General features: G+C 39.5%; 1 protein-coding gene across 1 annotated transcript in view; it reads left to right on the top strand.

The window, feature by feature from the left end:
- Positions 1-24,837, top strand: part of MYO3A (myosin IIIA) — a 240,178-nt gene that overhangs the window by 174,194 nt on the left and 41,147 nt on the right. The window contains exons 24-31 of the mRNA XM_080662723.1: positions 7,111-7,190; positions 7,676-7,753; positions 10,538-10,743; positions 14,292-14,403; positions 16,885-17,047; positions 18,841-18,964; positions 21,178-22,060; positions 23,788-23,932. Of these exons, the coding sequence (XP_080518849.1) occupies positions 7,111-7,190; positions 7,676-7,753; positions 10,538-10,743; positions 14,292-14,403; positions 16,885-17,047; positions 18,841-18,964; positions 21,178-22,060; positions 23,788-23,932 (1,791 nt within the window). The remainder of the gene's footprint in view (positions 1-7,110; positions 7,191-7,675; positions 7,754-10,537; positions 10,744-14,291; positions 14,404-16,884; positions 17,048-18,840; positions 18,965-21,177; positions 22,061-23,787; positions 23,933-24,837) is intronic.

Here is a 24,837-nt window from a genome sequence, read left to right as displayed (position 1 = left end):
TGGTCGCCCCACACAGCCTGCTGCTCAGTCATTTGATTGTCCCTCACTAACCCTGCTGCCGGCCTAGTCGCCCCACGCAGCCTGTTCGGTCATCCTTTTGGTTGCGATGGTCACTTAGGCTTTTATTATTATAGATATTACCTGGTTGCACTGGCTAGAATCAACAATGCAATACTGAATAAAAGTAGCAAGAAAGAATATTTTTGCCTTATTCCTGATCTTGGGGCAAAAATATTCAGTTTTTCTCCATTAAGAATGATGCCAGTGGTAGGTTTTTCGTAGATGGTCTTTATCAGGAAGAAGTTACTTTCTAGTCCTTGTTTGTGGAGTTTTTTATCAGACACACATGTTTGAATTTTGCCAAATTCTTTTTCTGCATCTGAGCTATTTTCCTTGCTTGTTTTTTAATCTGTAAATAGGGTGAGATGCATTTTTTTTTTAATGTTATACCCATTTTTTATTTCTAGGAAAAACCAGACATGGTCATGATACATTGGACATTTAGTGTAATGCCTAATTCAATTGTCTAACATTTTGTTAAGAATTTTTGTATCGCCCTTGCCAGTGTTCTCAGTGGTTAGAAAATCAGCCCTGGTACCGAAGCCCTGGTCAAGAGCATGTACCTGGTTTACTAGTAATCCCCAGCCCCAATTGGGGTATTTTCAGAGCCAACCAATCAATGTGTCACTCTCACATTGATGTCTCTCTCTCTATCTATCTATCTCTCTTTATCTCTCTCTCTCTTCCCTGTCTCCCCCCATCCCCTTCCACTCTCTCTCTCTCTCTGAATATCAATGGAAAAAATATCCCCGAGTGAGTATTAACAACAAAAAAAGAATTTTTGTATCTATGTTCATGGACATTGGGTAGTTTTCTTTTCTTATGATTATTTTGTCTGATTTTAGAATCAAAGTAATAATGGCCTCATAGAATGAATTGAGATGTATTGCCTCCTCTTCAGTTTTCAGGAAAAGTTAAATGAGTATTATTTATTTCTAAACTAGAGGCCTGGTGCATAAAATTCGTGCACGGGGGCAGGGGGTGTGTTCCTCAGCCCAGCCTGCACCCTCTCCAGTCTGGGACCCCTAGAGGGATGTCCGACTGCCCATTTAGGCCCAATCCCAGTGGGCAGTCGGACATCCCTCTCACAATCCAGGACTGCTGGCTCCCAACCACTCGCCTGCCTGCCTGATTGCACCAAACTCCTTCTGCCTGCCATCCTGATTACCCCCTAACCACTCCCCTGCCAGCCTGATCGATGCCTAACTGCTCTCCTGCCAGCCCAATTGCCCCTAACTGCCCTCCCCTGCAGGCCTGGTCACCCCCAACTGCCCTCTCCTGCAGGACTGGTCTCCCCCAACTGCCCTCCCTGCAGGCCTTGTCCCTCCCAACTACCCTCCCCTACTGGCCTGGTACCCCCCCAACTGCCCTACTCTACAGGACTGGTCCCCCCCATCTGCCCTCCCCTGCAGTCTTGGTTGCCCCCAACTTCCCTCCCCTGCAGGCCTGGTCCCCCTCCCAACTGCCCTTTGCTGCAGGCCTGGTTGCCCCCAACTTCCCTCCCCTGTAGGCCTGTCCCCCCCCCCAACTGCCCTCCCCAAAGGCCTGGTCCCCCCCAACTGCCCTCCCCTGCAGGCCTGGGTCTCACCCAATTGCCCTCCTCTGCCAGCCTGGTCATCCCTAACTTCCCACCCCTGCAGGCCTGATTGCCCCCACTTCTCTCCCTTTCAGGCCTGGTCCCTCCCAACTGCCATCCCTTGCTGGCCTGATTACCCACAACTGCCCTCCCCTGCTGTCTATCTTGTGGTGGCCATCTTTGAGCACATGGGGGCGGCCATCTTGTGTGTTGGAGTGATGGTCAATTTGCATATTACCTCTGTATTATATAGGATTGCTTTATAGAATTTACTTGTGAAACCTGCTAAGCCTGAAGGGCTTTTTGTAATAAATTTTTTAAGTACAAATGCAGTTTCTTTAATAAATATAAGGCTATTTAAGTTATCCAATTTTTTAAATAAGCTTCAGTAGATTGTGTCTTTTAGGAAATTGTTCATCTGTCAAATTTATTGACATAAAGTTTGTTACATTATTTCCTTATACTTTTACTATCTGTAGATCTTGAAGTTATATCAGCTCTCTCATTTCTGATATTGATAATTTGTGTCCTCTCTAATTTTATTCTTGATATATTTTCTAGAGACATCAATTTTATTGATATTCTCAAAGAACTGGCTTATGGTTTCATTGATATTCTCTGTTACCTTTGCTTTCTATTTTGTAGATTTTTTTCTTTTATCTTTATTGCCTCCTTTCTTCTGTTTACTTTGGGTACTTTATCTTTTTCTAAGTTCTAAGCTAAAAACTTAGGTCAGTAGTTTAAGAAAATGTTTCTTTTTTCTAATATAAGCACTTATATGGGTTATTTATAAGTCTTATATTTAATTTTTAAATATGTTGGGATTTTCCAGATATCTTTTTGTCTGGACTTCTAATTTAATTCTGTAGGGCTCAGGAAGCATATTTTGTATTATTTAATCCATTTAATTTTAACTAAACATTTTTATGGCCCATAATATGCTCTACCTTGTTTTATGTTTCATTTGCACTTGAAAATAATGTGTATTCTACTGTTGTTAGGTGGAGTGTTATATAAATGTTTATTAGGTCAACTTGTTTGATAATATTGGTCAAATCTTCTATATTCTTACTGGTTTACTCCTGCTTCTATCAATTACTGAGAGAGGGGCTTAGACATATGTGACTATAATTGTCAATTTATCACATTTTCCTTTCATTAAAATCAGTTTTTGCTTTATATAGTTTTTGTATTTTTTCACCTGAGAATATGTTTTTATTGATTTTAGAGAGAAAAGAAGGGAGAGGGAGAGAGAGAAACATCTATTGGTGGTATCCTGTACATACCCTGACTGGAGATCCAACCTGCGACCTCTCAGTGATGCTCCAACTGAGTCACTGCCAGGACTGTTTCATGTTTCTTTAAGGTCTGCTAGTGGGGACATAAAAATTTAGAATTATTTCATTTTCTTGATGAATAGACCCCTTTTATTATTATTAAACTAGAGGCCCAATGCACAAAGATTTGTGCAAGAATGGGCCTTCCTTCCGCTGGCTGCCAGCACCCCCCTCGCTCCAGCCAGAGCTGCCTTTTCGCCTTCCCACGCTGCCCAGAGGCCCGGAGTGGCTGGGGCAGTGCGGAACTCCTGCATAATCGCATGGCAATGACGCAAGCATCCTGCCCCACCCCTGCCACTTGGCGCCTTTGTATGCAAATTAACCCACCATCTTTTTGGGTTAATTTGCATACTCACTTCTGATTGGCTGGTGGGCATCACAAAGGTACAGTCAATTTGCATCTTACTCTTTTATTAGTGTAGATGACTCTTCTTATCCCTGGTAATATTCTTTATTCTGAAGTCTACTTTGCCTGATAATGATATGGAGACTCCAACTTTCTTATAATTAGCGGTTGAATGGCATTTTTTATACTTTTAATTTCAACTCATTTTTGTGTTTATATTTAAAATGGTTTTTTTTCTAGACAACCCATAGTTGACCCTTGCTTTTTAAATTCCAATCTGACGATCTCTGCCTTTCAATTGTGGTGATCAGACTATTTACACTTAATGTGATTAATTATATGTTTGGGATGACTCTACCATCATGTTATTTGTTTTCTATTTGTTCCATCTATTATTTTTCCCATTATTTACCTGGGTTCCCCTCTCTGCATTTCAGCCTAAAATCTCTGCAGACAGAGAAAACTGGGGGAATTATAGGACTCACTTCATTTATTTCCCCTCTCTCATGGATCACTGTCCTGTACTGCTTTATTAACAATGTATAGCAAGGGTTTCTCCTAGACAAATACTGTATGATTTCATTTATATAAGTTAGTCAAACTCATAGCGACAGAAAGCAGAATTATGGTTGTCTGGAGTTGAGAGATATGAGAATGGGAAGTTAGTATTTAATAAGTATAGCATTTCCATTTTAGGGCATGAAAAGTCCTATGGAGATGGATGGCAGTGGTGGCTGCATAACATTATGAATGTATTTAATACCACTGAGCTATACACTTTAAAATGCTAAATTTTATGGTACGTGTATTTTACCACAATAAAAAGAGGGAAAGGAAAAAAAACTGTTTCATGTATTGTGTATGTTTTTTAGTTGTTTCATTTAATCCAGTCTGTTACTTTATCTTGTCTAGAAGCAAGTCTTCAGTTTTGATCTTAACAATTGTTATCTCTTTCTGTATCCACCTATAGCCTCTAGGCATCTAACTTCATGCTTTTCATCCTTATAAAACATGCAGTCAGGTTCTCAATACTCTGTTATGCCTCCTGACTATCAGTAGAACAGTTCTCTAGTTTAAGAGAACTTCATAGTCAAAAAGTGTTTCAGGAACTCAGAACCTCAAAACTATCTAAAGCATATGGGCTTTATATTCACTTAGTTGTGCAAACATGTAATAATAACAGCGACAGCAATAATTGATAAATTTGTTTTAAAATTGCACTATGCTAGGCACTGTGCCAAGTTCTTTTATTTATCCTAATAACCACATTCTGAGGAGGAACTACTTTTACAGATGAGACCTTGAGGCTTAGAAGTGGTGAGCAGCTTTTTCAGTGTTACCCCAGAGAAGTAGGCTTGAAAAGTCAGGTTCTTCAATTCTCTATTTATGCTGTCTCCAAGATTCTAAAATAACCATGGCCCTTTGCATGTGTGACTTCAAATATGAAAGAGTTCAGCCCTGCCCAGCCAGCGTGGTTCAATGGTTGAGCATTGACCTATGAACCAGGAGGTCACTGTTCTCCTCCTGAGTTGCAGGCTCTATCCCCAGTGTGGGGCAAGCAGGAGGCAGCCGATCAGTGATTCTCTCTCATCATTGATGTTTCTATCTCTCTCATTCTCTCTCTTCCTTTCTGAAATTTAAAAAAAAAAAATTTTTTTTAAAGAGGTCAGCCCTCATTAGGGGAAATGCAGCTCACATCTCCAATTTGGTTTATCATCGGTTTGTCATCAGATAAACTATAAAAGCAAACTGAATATAGTTTCTAAATTTAAGATTTATGCTAATTTTAGTACCTATCAATATGCATAGATGAATTTTTAAAAGGCTTTCATTTATATTTTGTTAAATTATTTGATGTATAGCATACAACTTTTGTTTAAGAGAAATTATTAATCCTTTACTAAATTTCTTCTAGTTTTTTAGTTTCAGATAAACTTACAATTTTTAATTTTTATTTGGGTAATACAAAGTAATGGTATCTATTAAGTAATGGGTCTATCCTAATTAATGTGCTACTAGCACTTTGTATATTCATCACACTTCTAAGAAATCTCCAAGTCTGCTAATCTATTTCTAAAACTCCCTGGTAATCCTAATGATGATGATACTGATTGAAACTCCTGACATGCTTGTCTGGAAGTCATTTGTTGCTGTTTCTATCCACCTTGCTGTGTTCAGTAAGTTTCCCATTTGAAGAGTGACAGTGCCGTGTGCAGTGTCAGCACAGCACGAAAGCCATTGCACTCTTCTCAGCACTTTTTCTGGAATAAAGAGGCAAGGGGGTGGGGGAGCATGAACAGAGCAGAGGCACTGCCAGCCACACCTCAGGCAGAGTTCCTCTCTGAGCCACCTTTTCAACCACAAAGAATGTGAAGGATTTGCCAGAAATATGTAGCCTCTGCTTTTCACCTAAGAGAGTGAGAGTGACAAGAAATGACTTTTCTAAAGCGATACTCAATTCTGGAGATATTTTGAACATTACTATTAGGATGATAAACTCTTGGATTGTGGGTGGTTGAGTTATTGTGGTTGGTAGGGGCTGGGAAAGGAGTGAACTAACATTTTCAGGCATCTACGATGTAACAGACATACTATCACATTTCATCAAAATTCTGTGAGGGAGGCATCATTAACCCCATGTTATGGATCCAAACTACAACTCAGAGACTTACTAGTAAGTGAATAACCTACAGGCAACACAGTTTAAGTACCACAGCTGGTATCAAACCTAGGTCTTCCTGGCTTCGTAGGTCATTTTTTTTTTACTACACCACTATTTTTTCTACAACCTTGTGTTGTGAACCTTTATATAGTCCTCGAACTAGACACACATTTCTGAATGTTAAGTTGAAATTGTCCAGTGCTATCAGCCACACTTGATTCACCACTTTGCATGAATTAATGAGCCACATGATTTAAAAAAAAAAAAAACTTTTTAAAAATACATTTCTTTATTGATTTCAGAGAGAAGGGAGAAGGAGAGAGAGATAGAAACATCAGTGATGAGAGAGAATCATTGATCGGCTGCCTCCTGCCCACCCCCTACTGGAGATCGAGGCCAAAACCCAGGCATGTGCCCTTGGCCAGAATCGAACCTGGGAACCTTCAGTCCGCAGGCTGATGCTCTAGCCACTGAGCCAAGCCGGCTAGGGTGATCCACATGATTTTTAAGGCCCATTGTAAAACTTATCTTTGTAGTAAAGAAAATCTCAGATGCCATTTAACACACACACACACACACACACACACACACACACACATTGCCTCCTTTATCATAATCACCCCATATTTTATAGCAATTAAAAAGCAATCCAGCTTGGCCAGCACGGCTGGATGGTTGAGTGTTGATCTGTGAACCAGGAGGTCAGGATTCAATTCCTGATCAGGGGCACATGCCCCGGTTGCGGGCTCAGTCCCCAGTGTGGTGCGTTCAGGAGGCAGCCGATCAATGATTCTCTCTCATCATTGATATTTCTATTTCTTTTTCCCTCTTACTTCCTCTCTGAATCAATAAAAATATGTTTAAAAAATAAATAAAAGGCAATCCAACAGTTACCTCTATCTTTCTATTCTCCAAGCTGAGTTTATTTATTTCTGAATTAAAATTTTGGCATAAAATTTCACATAATATTACTTTATCTCTAAGTTTCTCAATAAATAGTTAACCAAGCTTGTAAGTCTGAATATTGTGAGATCAACAATGCTTATTTTAACATTCAAGTAAATGAGGGAAATTTTCTAGCCATTTAAGGATTCTAAAAGGTATATTAATTTTATCTAAATTCACACAGGTAATCTGCCACATTCAAAAACTAAAAATATAATAAACTATCAAATGAGAACTTCAGAAAAATCAATCAACCTGACAAAGGTAAGAAAATGTATTTTTCATGGCAGTCAATCTAAGAATCTAACCTTTACAAGGGCAACATTTGTGTGCTCCTAAAAGTACAGTCTTTTTCTTCATTTTCTTCCTTTGATCTTCTTTTCTGCTTAAACAGATATTTATGTTATGTTCATATTTCCACTGTTCACTAAAATAATCATGCATTTCTGATATGTTCTTAACTCTTCATTTATAGCTAGTTTTAATGTTACACTAAGGCCAATTAAAAGTTTATTAGCTAAGGTCAGAGATACTCACATCTTATGCATGACCAATGCAAATTTCAATGAGACTTTAAACAATTACCTTACCGGTAAACAGTTACCTTAAAGTAAAATGATCAATGACATTTTGTTGTTTTAGGTATTTGAATTCATAGACTATGATAACCTGAAGAAAAATTCCCCATGCTCCTTGTAGATCCGAAAGCACAATCAGTACTAATGCATCACTGTCTCCCTTGGTCTTAGGGTGAAACTGGAGAAGCCACATTTCATGCGAGAGAGACGACCAACATGAGAACACAAACAGTTGCATCATATTTTAGAGTAAGATATTAAATTATGATGTGTTGTGATTAGGGGTGTCATTTATTTTAAATGATAGTGACATATCAAAAGCAAATAACATAGAGTGCTATTAGCCAAAAAGGAATTTTTACTGTATTTTAATTATTCTTTTTTAGATGTAAGCTATGGTAGAGTATACTGTAAAAACTCTGTAAACTTAATGTATACAAGGTCCATCTTAATGGAGGTCTATACCTGGGTCAAAATTTGTCCCTAGAAGCAAGTGAATTTCCACGAGTAAACCAGTAAAACTTAAAAAGGCTTTTTTGGCCGAAACCGGGTTGGCTCAGTGGATAGAGCATCGGCCTGTGGACTGAAGGGTCCCGGGTTCGATTCCGGTCAAGGGCACGTACCTTGGTTGCGGGCACATCCCCAGTAGGAGATGTGCAGGAGGCAGCTGATCGATGTTTCTCTCTCATCGATGTTTCTAACTCTCTATCCCTCTCCCTTCCTCTCTGTAAAATATCAATAAAATATTTTTTTTTAAAAAAAAAGGCTTTTTTGATGCTATGATAACTATCAATGCCCCTTCCTTCTCCTGAATAAACAGGTGGGACAAGGTTGAGCATCCCCTCCCATTCCATATCTTGCTGCACACAGAAAAGCTGAAAACCTCAAAAGAAAAATAGAACTGGTATAGGAATGGGGCAAGGAGAAGAGACATGAGGGAAACAGAGGGACATGCCATGGGAGTGACTCACTGTGTCCTCAGCTTAGGTTCAAGGTGACCTTTCCTTTTTGGACAGTAGGGGAGACAGGGGAAAAGAAGCACTGGAGAGCTCTAGATAACCCTGCTCTCATTATTGGTTCCAGTTCTTATTTATGTCTTCTGATAAAATCATATTAACCAGCCAGTGAAAAGGAAGAAAATACCACCTAAAATTTTTAATAGTATAATTTAATGTGGAGGAGGACATTGGGTTAAGTTTACTGTAAGTGCTCAGTAAATAAACCCAGCTCCCTAACAGCATCATAAAATACTTCTTAAAAATACCTGGGTAGTTTTATTAAATATGTTTCCAGTCCTCAACTTAAAGTAGACCGTGTGTGCTTAATCATCTTTGAGTAGCACCTACTACATTTAAATGCTTACTATCTCACATTTGCTGCTGATACATTCAGCTTACATCAAGACTGCAGCACAGCTAACTCACCGAGAATATTTACAGCCAGATTCTTTTCTTTCTTTTTAAGCGACCTATCCAAACCATTACCATACCACTATTGTTAACATCAAATACTGTGTGTATGCCTACACCATTAGATCATAAAATCATGTTATTCTTCAGGCTGAAGTGAAAAGTGATAGAAGATGATTTCATGAAGTCTGCGATGTGTTTTTGAAGTTATTTTTCATTCTGCAGAGAAGAATGAATCTAGAGTGACATTCTGCCTTGCTCCCTAAAGAAAACTGATGCCTAAATGGTGGTGAGCTCTTGCTCAGCTTGCCAACAGACAAGTGTATCACCTTAGTATCTCTGCTCCCTGGCAGACGTTTGCGTGACTAAAGGAAGATGACTCGCTGATAAATGTAATGAAAAAGGGCTCCAACATAACAAACCCAGCTGTTTGAAGATCACATCTGAATCTCAGTGCCCAGGAGGAAGCCATGTGAATCCAGTGCTGTGTCAGTTCCCCAGTTCCAGCATTCGGTTTGCTCTGGCTTTGCAACTGTAGGCTTTTGCATTTCCAGCACTGAGATCCAGCTGTCAACAGCTATGGATGTCCGCATATTCATTACCTGACCAACAAATTGTAAACCTGGTCTCTAAAATACTAGTTTTCTGGGATTCCAATTTTAATTTACCCATGATTATTCTAATATGTTACATACTTAGTTAATTGGCTTCTAGTTCATTATACTTAGCAAAAGTATTGACTGCTGTTTTAATTGATTGCTGCATAACAGTTTTCTCATCTGTGTGATTTTAAAATTCTAAAATAAGAAAATTATCAAACTGGAGTATATTAGAGTACTTAAATGAATTTGCTTAGTGTATTAACTGTGTCCTAGCTCAGATGTTTTGCTCAGTGGTTAGAACATCAGCCCATGGACTCAAGGGCCGCAGGTTCAATTCCGGTCAAGGTCACCTACCTTAGTAGCAGGTGCGATCCACGCTCCAGTCGCAGTGCGTGAGGGGGCAACCAATCGTGACTCTCTCACATGATGTTTCTCTCTGCCTCTGTCCTCCTCCTCCCTTCCCCACTCTCTAAAAATCAGTGAAAGAAAAAAATCCTCAGGTGAGGGTTAACAACAACAACAAAAAGATGTAACTATGTCCTATATATTAAACTGCATTAACTTCTCAGTCCTTATTTTAGATTAGGAGATGATTCTGACAGGAATTAAAGTGTTTACTTTTATTCTTTCTATAAAGAAAGATAAAGAAATTAGTAGCATAAGCAGGAAGTTAGATTGTGTTCCTAAATATTGTACTTTGGCAAGTTTCCCTGAGAGGACATAATTATTTACAAACTATCAAAAATAAGTTTATATATTAATTAAAGTTGTCTTTAGAATTTATAGGCAACCTTTTAATAGCTAAGTTCCTAGTTATTGCCTCTACATTTTTATGAGTAAATCTGTCTTTTTTAAAATGCTATATATAAAATTCTCATTAATACAGCTTTCCCTCCATTTACTGTGAATTAGTGCAAGCATGTGTAACATTCAGTTTTTTATATTTTTCTTAGAATAAGAATTACAAGCTTATAAGTTTTTGCATGGTACACTTGGAAATTTATTTTTGTTGCATATTACAGTATTCCCTGATGGATTTGTTATCTAAAATGGTGGTGGGCCAACCTCATTTTGTTCGTTGCATCAAACCAAACAATGAACGTCAGGCAAGAAAATACGACAAAGAGAAAGTTCTGCTACAGCTCCGCTACACAGGAATTCTGGAAACAGCAAGAATTCGAAGGCTAGGATATTCACATCGGATACTTTTTGCTAACTTTATAAAGCGGTATGTGGATTTCTTTTTAAGTTTCCTTGTGCAGTTTATATCAAAATGCTTTGGAAGAAATACAGGAAATGATAAGAAACAATTACTTAGGCATTCTAGGAAGGAAGCATTTTGTTCATGCTAAGGATTGTGTATTGAAAAGAAGGTAACTCTGAACTGGAGCTGGAACTTCCTCTCGCCAGCTGGGAGTCCTCTGTGGCAGCACAGGGCGCATGGCACAGCAGCATGAGTGAGAGGCCTGAGCTTCTATCCGGTTCCCGTCCGAGCTGCCCCTTGCTGTGTGACCATGGCCTACACCAGTGATTCTCAGTGAGGAGAAATTTTGCCCTCAAAGGACATTTGTTAATGTCTGGAGACATTTTGGGTTGTCACAACTGGTGGGATGGGGGGATGGCTGCTGGCATCTAGTGGATAGGAGCCGGGAATCCTGCTGAACATCTGAAAATGCACAGGACAACTCCCAACAACAAATAATTATCCAGCTTACAATGTAAGCAGTGGTTGAGAAACCCTGGCCTTTATGGAACCTCACTTTCCTCATCTAATAAATCTGCCATGACTGCCTGATAGAATTGTTATAAGAGTCAAATGAGGTAGTATCTCTAAAGGTGATTTAGGACACATAAAAGGTATAAGGAGTCCTTTCTGATATAGGAGATTAATGTAAAATGAATTAAACTATAGATTAAATATATTTTATTAAGTAACACATTACTGGTGATATAGATTCAGTATCATATATATATATATATATTTTAATATATATATATAAAATATATATATATAATATTTTAAAAGCTTATTTTATTAAATCCTCACACAAGGATATTTTTTTTTTTTAGGGAGAGAAACATCGAAGTGATAGGTTGGGTCTCATATATGCCCCACCTGGGGATGGAACCTGCAACCTATGTGTGTGCCCTACATGGAATCAAACCTGCAACCTTTGGTTGTATGGGATGACACTTCAACTAACTGAGCCACCCAGCCAGGGCTAAATGCTCATGTTTTTATATGTATCAATTCAATGATTTGTTTTAGCCATTAAACTTGAAATTTCAATTTTCAAAGCAAATGTATTCATTTAGAGCACCTTAAATAAAGAACACCCTACCACTTTGTTATGATGCAGCACAAAATTACATAAATATGGTATTTTCATTTTGCAAATTCTTTATAATAGCTTAAGACAGATTTTAAAACTTCAAGTTTTAGAGTTCAGAAGTACAGCCAGCATCTAATCACTGACTTTACTTCTCACATTTTACATCCAAAACTAAGAAATAAAAGATACTGTAATTTTTTTATTGGCCATTAGGTAAAGTCTGCATTCTGTACATGAAAGCAGGTAACCCAAAAGTACTTATTGCAAAGGACTTCCAAATTTAACTAAAATTTGACCTTATTATCATTATTTTCATCTTTAGGTGAAGAGTAAATCTTTAACTCACTTAAATATCAATATAAATAACATTGATATAATCCTATCTAATAAAAGAGCAATATGCAAATTGACCCCACCTCCCCTACACCCACAAGCCACGCCCACCAGCCAATCAGGAGCGAGTATGCAAATTAACCCAACCAAGATGGCGTCAGCCACGGAGCAAGCAGGAGGCTTGGGTTTCCCCAGTAATGGAGGAAGCCAAGCTTTCTGCACACCCTGGCTGGCCTAGGCCTCCACTCAAGGCTACAAAGTTTCAATTATATAAGATAAATAAATCCCAACAAAAATGGCTGTGGCCATGGAACAAGCAGGAGGCTTGGCTCTGCTCAAGGCTACAAAGTTTTAATTATAGAAGATAAATAAATCCCAGATACCAGGGCCTCCACTTGGGTCACCGGGGGGTGTGGCCGGCCTGCAAACCACCACAGCCCCCTCGCCCAGGCTGCCCCACACCCCAAGGGAATCCCCACCCTGATCCAGGACACCATTCAGGGCAAACCAGCTGGCCGCCACCCGTGCACCAGGCCTCTATCCTATCTAATAAAAGAGTAATATGCAATTTGACCATCACTCCAACACACAAGATGGCTGCCCCCATGTGGACACAAGATGGCCAGCAGGAGAGGGCAGTTGGGAGGGACCCAGGCCTACAGGGGAGAGCAGTTGGGGGGGACCAGGGACCAGGCCTACAGGGGAGGGCAGTTAGGGGTGACCAGGCCTGCAGGGGAGGGCAGTTAGGGGTGACCAGGCCAGCAGGATAGGGCAGTTAGGGGCAAACAGGCTGGCAGGGGAGCAGTTAGGCATCAATCAGGCTGGCAGGGGAGTGGTTAGGGGGTGATCAGGCTGGCAGGCAAAAGTGGTTAGGGGCAATCAGGAAGGCAGGCAGGCAAACAGTTGGGAGCCAGCAGTCCTGGATTGTGGCCGGTAAGATCGGGCCTAAACGGGCAGTTGGACATCCCTTGAGGGGGTCCCAGATTGGAGAGGGTGCAGGCTGGGCTGAGGGACACACACCCCATGCACAAATTTCATGCACCAGGCCTCTAGTATTAATATAAGTATCCTTATATTTTAGCAACTTTTTAATGTATAAGGCACCATGCTAATCTGTGGGAAACACTGAATTTTAAAACTTTAAAGTGCAGGCTTGATTTTCAAGAATTAACAATCCAGTTAAAATTATCAGAGCCAAAGCCCTGGCCTGTGTGGCTCAGTTGGTTGCATGTCGTCCATTGCACTAAAAGGTTCCAGGTTCGATTCCCAGTCAGGGCACATGCCTAGGTTGCAGGCTTGATCAGCGATAGATGGCATGTGGGAAGTTTGCATAGAATTAAATCCCTTTATCAATTTTCAGATCAGCTTCCAATGTTTTGTGAAGGTGAAAAAGAGAATAAAATCATTCCCTCTGCTTCCTGCTACTGTAGCCCTTCTACTTTTAATGCCCAGAAAAAAGTTACTTTTTTAAAAATGCCCGTCTGATTTTTGTTAATTGTCATTGACTTTATTGGGGTGACATTGGTTGATAAAAGCATACAGATTTCAAGTGTACTATTCTATAATACATCATCTGTATATTGTATTGTGTGTTCACCACCCAAGTCAAGTCTTCTTCCATCACCATTTATTCCCCCTTTACCTTCTTCTACCTGCCCCCACTCCTCTTTCCCTCTGGTGATCACCATACTGTTGTCTGTGTTTGTGAGTTTGTTTGTTTTTCTTAATCCTTTCACTTTTTCACCCAGCCCCGCAACTTTCTTTCCCTCTGACAGCTGTCAGTCTTTGTTCTCCATTTTTGAGTCTGTTTGTATTTTGTTCGTTTGTTTATTTTGTCCCAGTGGAGTTTTTGTTGGGGATTTCAGTGTTAAGTATTGAAAAGCAATCACTAAACTGAAAAAAAACATTGCTCAAATTTATACAAATAGATTGGACCAGATTTGTGTCAGCCTGGAATTCAGTCTACTCCAGAGCTGTTCTGAGAATGCCTAGGACCCCATGCATTAAATTGGGATTCTCTTCCCTCACTGCTCAGAGCTGTCCAGTGTCCACCAGGCTCTGAGATGCTGGGCCTTTGTGAAACACTAACCTGACTGACCTCCCACCCCAGGTACCAGGTTCTCTGCTACAAGTGGAGCGAGGAGCCCCCCGTGAGCCCTGACACCTGCGCAGCAATTTTGGAAAAAGCTGGTCTTGATAACTGGGCTCTAGGAAAAACAAAAGTAAGGTTTTCATGTAATTTTCAAGACAAAAGTTAATAATTATATTGGATCTACTGAGAGTTATAACATTCTACATTGACTGAAAATGTTAAGCTTTTTATGTTACACAATTTTACCTTTAACATAGGAGAAGTAAACTGATAAATTTATAAAGGTTTTCTTCAGGAAAATTAAATACTTTGCTCTCATAATGCTATCTTTTAAGAAATTCAAGAAAAATTTATCTTGAAGACGTATCTAAAAAGAGGATGAAATTTATAGTGAGTATACTTCAAATAGTGTTGAAAACAAATGCATATATTTTCGATTTTATCACCACCAAATATAGTCAAGAAGCTGTAAAGAATCATAATGTTCTAAGTAGCATTTTTTCTTTTTTCGTTAATTCTCAAATCTTCTATTATAAATTTGAAATTTATCCAGAGTGAAATATTCACCAATATTACTATGTATGCTCATGTATTAGATTTGAGAGCCTGTGAAGTCTTAGCTTATTTAGTCCCTTAAAGAATGAAGTGAAAAAATCATAATCAGTGTTGAATATGGAAGTAAAATAGGTGGCTGCTTGGAGAAAGGATGCTTTGGGCTTTGCAGATATCCTCAGAGCATTACAAGACCGGTATAAGGAGATAAACAGGGTAGCAGGTCTTAAGGACACACTAAATGTATCACTGGGGGACGGGGGAGAAAAGAGTCAAGCTAAAGAAAAGAAGTGACCACTCCAGAGACATATAAACATCGAACAGATCAGATCGTCAAACCTCAGAGGGAAGGTGCGGGGAAGGGGGAGAGATCAAACAAATGAGTAGTATGCATGCATATAAGCATAACCAATGGACACAGACAGTAGGGGGTGAGGGCATGTGCTGGGGGGTGGGAGCTTCCAGGGAGAAGTCAGTGGGGGAGAGGAAAGGGAGACATATGTAATACTTTCAACAATAAAGAATTTAAATTTTAAAAACAGAAGAATACCCACTGTCAGCCACACCACAGATGCAAACTGAAACAAACTTCGGCATTGCAAAAGAAATTTGTATTAGTTGTGGGAGGTGTGGGAGGGAATTTTCATAAAGTTTAGATGAGAAGTAACAACTTCAGGGATTTGTTTCAATATTTATCTTAGACTGAGTCCTACATATTCATAATCTATATTTACTTTAGTATTTAGTAAGGGGAAATTCTGACCACTAACAAAGTCTGTATTTTATTCACACCTTTTTAGATGCTCACAAAGATGAGTTTTTTTCAGGCTGAAATCTTATGATTCATGGTCTGAAACACATGCCTAACTCCAAATGGAGTTTTAACTTGTGAAAAAGACCTTTGAAGTTCCAGTTGTGCATGATATTTGAGTAGCATTTTAAAGCTATTTATATTTTTCCACTTCACTTTTTCCAACTCATTAAGATGGATAAAAGTATTCAATATAAAAACACTTCTAATGCTGCTCAAAGAAAATGATGACCTTTTTAAACAGATTGAATTTTAAATGAATTGTCAACAGTGGAATGGACTAAATATGTTAACATCCAGAGTCCTGCATAAATTAAAACTAACTTCAATCAAATTGTGTAATGCTCAACTGTTTGCCTGTGGGGCCAAGCTTTCAAGTAATGGAATGCTGAGGGAATTTTAGAGTCAGGGTTACCAGGTGTCATGAGTCAGCTGTTAAATTTGAAATTAAGTGACTTTTCTAGTGGATTCAGTAAACTCTCTTTGAGGTGAATTTCATTAGAAACTGTTGCCTTTAAAAGAAGTAAGAAAATAAACAAACAAAAATTTCCTGGCGGGGAGGGGGGTGAGTTGAAAACATTTAGGTGAGAACATCTCAGGCCCTCAGACTCCTCTGTTGCTGGAATTCATTTTTATTTTAAAATGATAAAAAGTCAGCTCTCCTTTCTCCCTGGTGGCCACTGGGTCTAGTGAGAAAGTTGTCAATCCTGTCTTCGCTGACAACATCAGAACCCCTGAAGGACAGTGCACCTCCTGATTCACCTTTGTATCCCCAGCAGATAAGTACAAATAGGTCTCAATAAGCATTTGATAAACGAGCAGCTATAATATAATTGTTTTCTGTCTTACAAATAGATTTGTAATATTTTTATATTTGGGAAGTATAATTGCCTTTTTCCAAAAAAAAATAAAAGCATGAAAGTCATCTTTGCTCAGAGTGTATGATGCTAAAACTTTTGATACAAGAGCTCAATATCCTCCACTTGTATTGGCTCCCCCAACAAGAATTAGTTACCTGTTGCAAATAAACAGTATGATTTTCAAACTGCATTTCTTCTCAAATAGAGGTTTTCTTCTAGCATATAAATACCTAGTGTTAGAGCAACATTCAGGCCAAAGAAGCATAAGGTAGTGCTCTCCAAAATCTAAAACGATTTAAAATTTAATCTGTTCTTCAAAGCATAGCACATGACTGTTTCACATCTGTGTGTCTGAGTTTTATTTGTATTTTATTTTAATTCTTTTAAGGTGTTTCTTAAATATTATCATGTGGAACAGTTAAATTTAATGCGAAAGGAAGCCATTGACAAGCTTATTTTGATTCAAGCCTGTGTCAGAGGATTCTTGGGTTCAAGAAGGTACCAAAAAATACAAGAGAAAAGGAAAGAGAGCGCTATAATAATCCAGTCAGGTAATCACTCAGACCTCTCAAAATAGAATGTTATATTTAGGTATGGGCATAAAACAAAATTTTATATACAAACTTCCAATTCTTATGTAGCTTTCATGTTTAATTCCAGACTCTTACCCTGATGCTTTCTCTATACTGAATCAAAATCAGATTGTTTTAGTGATTGGCACTTTTAATATTTGAATAAATGTTTTGTTTTAAATAAAATAATGTAATCATTAAATTTTCTGTCAAGTAGTAATGAAACACAATTGACCTATTGTGCAAGACATAGCAAGTGATTGAATTAATTAGAGATCTCAAGGATCGTATTCTTATAATCCATTGGATGATAAGATTTGTCCAACTTTATTCCAAAGGTTACACTTGCCATAATTTTTGACAACTTAATTAAATCTCATTTTAAATGGCATTCATTCCTTTTTATTAACTGTAGGAAAATAATATTTAGAACCATATTTCAAAATTTTTTAAAAATATATTTATAGACTTTGGATTTTGCTTTCCATTCATCTGTAAGAAACTAAACTTAGAACCTATTATGGCTTAATATAGTATCTTTCCAAAATTTTTGATTAGACATCCATAGTAAAAAATATATTTTACTCTGTAACCTGATGCATACACATACTGCAAGCAGTGCACTCTGACATTTTCTATTCTGTTTTATTTCATAGTTAGATGCTAGATTTATAGCCCACTAAATCCATTTTAGGGTCCACTATTGATTTGCAACCTGTGTTCTGAAGAACAGCTAACTCCCTTTCAGGAAATGCGTGCTCCAACTTACTGCTGTGGACTACAAAGGCTCCTTGTCATCTCTTGGAATTTTAAGCCCTTAACTCCTCACCCGGACATCAAAATGCAAACCCTATAGTTTGGGATCTAATTCTTTTTTTTTTTTTTTTAATATATTTTACTGATTTTTTACAGAGAGGAAGGGAGAGGGACAGAGAGTTAGAAACATCGATGAGAGAGAAACATCGATCAGCTGCCTCCTGCACAACCCCACTGGGGATGTGCCCGCAACCAAGGTACATGCCCTTGACCGGAATCAAACCTGGGGACCCTTCAGTCCACAGGCCGACGCTCTATCCACTGAGCCAAACCGGTCAGGGCAGGGATCTAATTCTTTATCCACAATTCCAAAATTTATAAAATGATAAAAAAATGTTTTTCCTAATTCATTTGAAATAAAATATGACCTAATTTTTACAGTCCTTTATTCATCCCAGGCCACTTAAAAATAGTGTTGGGCTATGGAATGCTGCCCTGATATGGGGAGTGTTACAAAATATATGTTATTTGTTCTGAATTACCTTTCTTTAAAAAAAAAAAAAAAAGGACATGTTTAAATCTGATGTCTGAAAGATATCTGGCTTCAAGGATAATTGGCCAAAAGATCCAAAACATATATTTAGGTAATAGGGGCTTTCTCTTGTGAATAGGTTAACATGGCCTAAATACTGGTAAAAGGAAAGTAATTATCAGCAAATTTTAAGCAAATGAGTACATTTTGTCTTTCTTATTAATTTCACTCATTTCTATAACTTTAGTTTCATCTTAGTTCTCTACTTAATACAAAAGGTACTTTAATTATTTTCATACTATAGCTTGTCCTCTAGAAGAGTCTTGTTAATGAGTCCCATATTTTTTTATGAATCTGTTCTATTTGGAGCCTTTAATTTCATTTTCCTCTCTGACATCGATGGCCAAAAAAAATATTTGTTCTACTCAAATAATGGTCTTCTATTTATTAGGATTAACACTACTCTGGGCCTTATATGTTTCAGCTGCAAGAGGACTTCTAGTCAGGAAGCAAAGAAAAGAAATCGTCAACACCAAAAACACAGCTGCAGCAACCATTCAGACTCACGATCAGGAATTTGACTACAAGAAAAACTTTGAAAATAAAAGGTATAATAATGTCATTTATATACCACTTTGACACTATAGAGTTTTCAAATCTGTAAAGTTACCAAGTAAAGTTCACAATCTTTCTTATACCCAGCAGGTCCTAATACTGATGCATAAATGTCAGCGAACACTCGTGCGCACTTTCAAGTTTTTTATCCTTCCGGGGAGTTTGTTGGCATTTCACAGTGATGATCATACTTTCTTTCTCGAATTTTTTTCTTCCTGGGCTTCTGCCACACCGCTCTCTGTGTTTCTGCTTCTAATTCTGAGTGTCCTTTGCTAATTCTTCTCCTCTCCCCATACTTAATCAATCCTTCTCCACCTCTAAATATTGTTCCTGGGCCCTCTCATTCATTTTCATGGCCTTAATAACGAACAGGCCATTGGCTTCTAAGTCATAATCTAATCTACAATGCATAGCATCTTAGCCCTTTTCCCACCTGAACCTTCATACTTGTATTTCTAAGTGGATATTCACAGACCAACCTGAATTCATTTATACAGTTGGCTTTATGCTAAGCAGTGGGGACACATAGATAAGTGACACAAAATCCTTACCCTCAAATTGCTCGCAGAGTTGTGGAAAAGAAATCTTGTCTGTCTGATAGTAGCCATTCCAACTGGTGTGAGGTGGTATCTCATTGTGGTTTTGACTTGCATTTTCCTGATTAATGAAGTTGAGTACCTTTTCATATACCTGTTAACCATTTGTATGTCTTCTTTGAAAAAATATCTATTCAGGTTTTTGGCCATTTTTTAATTATGTTGTTTGGGGTTATTTTGCTATTGAGTTGTAATGAGTTCTTTATATATTGTGGGAATTAACCCCTTATCATATATATAATTTGAAAACATTTTCTCCCAGTTGGCAGGTTGCCTTTCCATTGCTGTGCAGAAGCTTTTTTACCCTTTTGGTGTATGAGAGGGTGCTCCAACAAACTAAGCTACCCAGCCAGGGTTTTTTGTTTGTTTGTTTTTTCATGCCCAAATTGATCTTGTGAGGGTTTTGCCATCACACACACAAAGGATTTGTGGAGACAATCTTATATTCAAGTTAAGGGGAAATGATTTTGGAAGGATATTGGTAAAGTAGTAAGTGTAAAATGTTGGCCACCATATTATATGTTTACTAGAGGCTCGTTTCATGAAAACTCATGCACTGGAGGGGGGGTCCCTCAGCCTGGCCTGCCCCCTCTCACAGGCCAGGAGCCCTCAGGGGCGGGAGGCGATCCGGTGATCAGGGGAAGGCGACGCCCCATCACACCTCTGCTGCTGCCACTGCCAGCAGCGCAAGCCTCGGCCAGCCCTGGTTACCTGAGCCTCAGGCGACCCTGGGTGGCTGAGCAGCCACCATCCGAGGCTTGCCTTCGCCTCGGGCCGGCCCTGGGTGGCTGGAGGGCTGAGGGGACTGGGCACCGCCATCTTGTGGTTGTGGGTGCCACCATCTTTGAGGGCGGGGCATTCAATTAGCATATTCCCTCCTTATTGGCTGTGGGTGCCACCATCTTTGAGGGCGGGGCAGTCAATTAGTATATTCCCTCCTTATTGGCTGTGGGCACCGCCTTCCTTGAGGATGGGGCAGTCAATTAGCATATTCCCTCCTTATTGGCTGTGGGCACCACCATCTTTGAGGGCGGGGCAGCAGTTAGCATACTCCCTCCTTATTGGCTGTGGGTGCCACCATCTTTGCAACAGCATGAGGGTCAATTAGCATATTTCCTCTTTATTAGCTAGGATGAGCTGTCTCAGGAACATTGCTTTTCCTTCCATTTCATAAGGTGTTTCCTGTGATCAGTAGACTTAAAGCTTATTTAAAATCAGCACATCAGTCTAGAGAACATACATGCCCTGCTTACTGGTCTCAAATTTTTCTCAACATCTCCTCACTATAGGTATTTTTGTTTGAAAAGGACATATTTGAAGTAATTAATTTTCTAAGATTTTGATGCTTCCCTCATAAAGTGAAAATAGGCTAGGATGTTTCTCACTCTAAGTTTAAACTGGTTTTATGATTGTTTGAGTAGCCATTACAGTTATCATTAAAGCGAGCATTTTGGAAACCACTTGATTAATGTGACTTCACAAAGTTTTTATTTTGAGGTTTTTTTGTCCCTTCTGCTCTTCTTCCATTATGTAGCATGTAACTATTGACAAAAGCGGTAATAAGCTCTAGTTTAGTATCATGTATTCAGATGCAATATGTTTTACCACAGGGAACTTTTTGTGAAGAAACAGACAGAAAATGCAGCCCCTACTAATGAAAGAATCAGTCCAGCTCCAAATAACAAGACTTCTACTTTCAAAGCTGAAGAGGAAGCCACTAATGCTGTCGAAAGTAAAAACAGAGGATATCATACTCAGAAAAAAATGAATAATGTATATGGGGAAGAGGCTAAGCAAGAATTATATCTGGTGGGGGACCCTTGGACAGAAGTAAGCCCCAGACAGAAGTATATGAAAGACCTGGAAGAGAACAATAAAATAAGCAAAGAAGAGAAGGAGGGGACTGTGATCCAGAATTACTACCAGAGCTACACTGAGGAAAGGAATTCTGAAGACTTAAAAGCAGGGTACCTAGAAAGGAAGGCCATATCAGAAAGGCCAAGCTACCCAGGACTTTGGTTAGCTGAGAATGAAACTAAGCCGCCTTCTTTTAAACAACCTTTGCAACCTAGTCTTAGCCAGAGGTCAGTTTATCAAAATGCAGACAGTAAGGAAAAAGAAAAGACATCTGTGGTCACCCACAATGCACCCACATGCAGCCCACAGAGAAGCCACCTGAGGCACGGGATGGCCAAAGAGAGTCAAATTGAACCACCAGCACAAGCCCAGGACGAAGAGGATAAAGCGGCAGTGTTCATTCAAAGCAAATACCGGGGTTACAGGAGAAGGCAGCAGTTAAGGAAGGACAGGAGGTCTTCTTTTAAAAATCAAAATATTGTTCCAACAATGACAGAAGTAGCAAGAAATACTCACAATTTGTATTCCTACTCCACAAAACATGAGGAATCCTATAATATCAACATGAGGAATGATAAAGACTCAAAAGCAATGTCAGAAAAAGAAGCATGTGATTTGGCAATGTTTTCAAAACAGGTATGTAAATAAGCAGATTTATTTACTAGTACACATCTCTGGGAACTACATAAAAACTGAATTAAACACACAGCTCATTAATAACTGACATATTGTTTCATCTGTTTTTATGACACTGCAAACACTTTTAATAAAATATCCAAGGGTTGTGCTATTCAAATTGCCATAACTTTTGAATCAATTTGTTATGATAAATTAGTATAAAATATGATAGAAATCTTGTGTAGAAAGACTGGTTTAGTCATTGGTTTATACAACTTAAAAATTCTGGCATTTGTCCATGCATGTTTCTATGTATCTGAGATCTTTCAGTATAGGTTTTTTTTTTTTGCGGGGGGGGGGGGGGTTTGAGTAAAAAAAGGTTTCCTAAAATTTTTAAAGCCTATGCTTTTTGACCTCAGATTTTGAGAAGACATAATCAGGTATCAAAATCTGATGTGCAGCCATACCGAGGCACACATGCACTGCAGCTGTAAGTCTACATGTTACGTCATGACAGTGAGGAACCTTAAGGAAAAACCACCAAGAAAAACTCCCTCTTGGAGAATATGGCCTGCCGTTAGTGGGCATGTCTCAGCTGTTTCTAGCAGGGAGCAATCCACTATAGGGCTCCTCCGAGGTGCATGTGGCACTCTGAAAAGTTAGTGCTATGAAGCAATCACAGGGACTCGCTCCTGTAAATGCCATTTCCAGCTCCTGCTCTCACTAGATGTTTGACCTTAAGAAATCACCGTGTGTATCAGAACCTTTATTTTCTTTTGGGAGGTGAAGGATTTTAACTAGATGACTGATAAAGTTCATATTATAAATTAATACCAGGGTGGTCACTGGTGTATGAAATCATGGGAGAAGTATCATAATAGTTAAGTTCAAAGAAGGATCAGCTAATACTCCTGAGTTCCAAAACTGTTTTTTTGTCTGACCGTGTCTGAGCCCATGAGAAAGCACAGTAACAGCCCTTGGACACCCCTGAGGGTTAGAGGTGTGGCCCAGACATCTCCAGCTTGTCGCTGGTAGTAGAGATATGCAATTGATTAATTTACCCACCCCTTCCTGGTCTATTTTTTTAAGTCTCTTTTCCCTTGGTGCATAAATTTGTTCACACTAAAGACCGAACTCGGGGTTAAAACCCTAACCTGCTCTGCAACCTAGACATTGAGGAGATGCAGAATGGCCAGTCATCTATCAAGAGCAGGCTGGTATGCCCTGGGTGCTCCACAGGGACAGAGCTAGAGGCAGAAAAGCAGGACCCCACATTCAACCTCGCAGGACAGCCATGTTCACAGGAGAGACGGAGGCAGAGGGGCCGGAGCGAGAGGAGAGGAGTCAGGAGACAATGACCCTGAAGTCAGGCTGAGGAGATGTAAAGGAAAGAAGGTCAGTCAGTCAGCAGTGGGGTTCCTCCAGTTCAAAGCAGACAGGCAGTCCCAATAGAACGGTAAGGACAGAAGCCAGGTCTTAGGAACCCCAGGACAGAACACTCGGTGTGGCATGACATGATTGGCAGTTTTGAATGGAAAATGTGAAATAGGCAGGTAGCACAGGGAGTGGGGGTCTGTCAAGTGAGGTCTTCATCAGCCCTTGTTACAGGGTCAGGGTGGGTCCTTAAGAAGACGTTCATGACAGGCCCAGGGACCACTGATAAGGAATTTATTAGACCCCAGTGTACCTGTGAGCTCTCTGAATTCTTTTCCTTGATTTAATCTGACACATGGCCTTCTTTTTAGATATCAAAGTTATCTGAAGAATATTTCATTCTGCAGAAAAAACTGAATGAAATGATTTTGTCACAGCAACTGAAGCCTCTTTATCTGGGTGTCTATCCTCATAAGCCAATTAATAGACGAGTCTCTCCTCAGCAGTACCTCTCAGGTAAAAATCAGTAGCTAGATCTCCCTGAAGGAAAGACAATGCCAGATACTGTCCTTTGCTTACTTCTGAGTTTCCCACACTTATTCGATGGCAGATTTGAGGTGACTGTGTTTGACCAGTCTTGGGGAGAACCTTTTCATTTTGTTTCTAATAAGCAGAATGTTCTTTCTCTGGCTTCATTCTCCTCCTCTTTCTTGTGTTTTATTTTTCCCTTTATATACACTTTAACTAGAACTTGGCAGGTGACACCAGAGGGAATAAAAGGGGATGGAGTTGGGGGGACTGGGCAGCGTACAGGCTTGATAAGAGGGAGCCAACAAGTAAAATGTATCTGTTCCTCCTGCCAGTGTCTGCCACTTTGAGGAGAGTGTGAAAGTGCCACTCTCTGCAGATATACAAACCCAGATGCATTATTCAATTTTCTTCTAATCAACCTAAGTCACATTTTGCTCCCTTTCTACTAAAATGGATGGGAATTCAGATCAGTGATTATCAGGCTGCCTGCTCCCCAAGGATGTGCAAAGGCCTTTCAGCCTTATACTCTGCCCCCTCACCCCAGGGTGAGGATCAGGTTGAGCTTGTGGTGACTAGTCCTTTGCCCACACAGTCACTGTTGGGACTCTGATTGTTAGCTGGCCTGATGATCCCTTCAAGCTGGGAGGCTCTACTTCCCCATTCATGCAAGGGGCACCTGGTAACTGGCGAGTCTGGAGTCCTAGATGGTCCACATGTGCTGCAAATACTGTCTGCAGCCTTATCACCTCCCCCAGGGGCAGCCCCTGTGGCTCTGACCTCTCCCTGAGAGAATCTACATTTATCCTCCCGCACTCACTCTCCCTCCCTTTCTTGGAGGCCCTCCACTCTCTCACTACCTGCCTGCCCCTTGTAACCACTATTCTCCCCTG

Source organism: Plecotus auritus (genome assembly GCF_963455305.1).
Source record: "Plecotus auritus genome assembly, chromosome: 1".
NCBI classification, from domain to species: domain Eukaryota; kingdom Metazoa; phylum Chordata; class Mammalia; order Chiroptera; family Vespertilionidae; genus Plecotus; species Plecotus auritus.
Note: the sequence above shows the minus strand (reverse complement) of the source record. Positions and strands in the feature narration are given on the sequence as shown.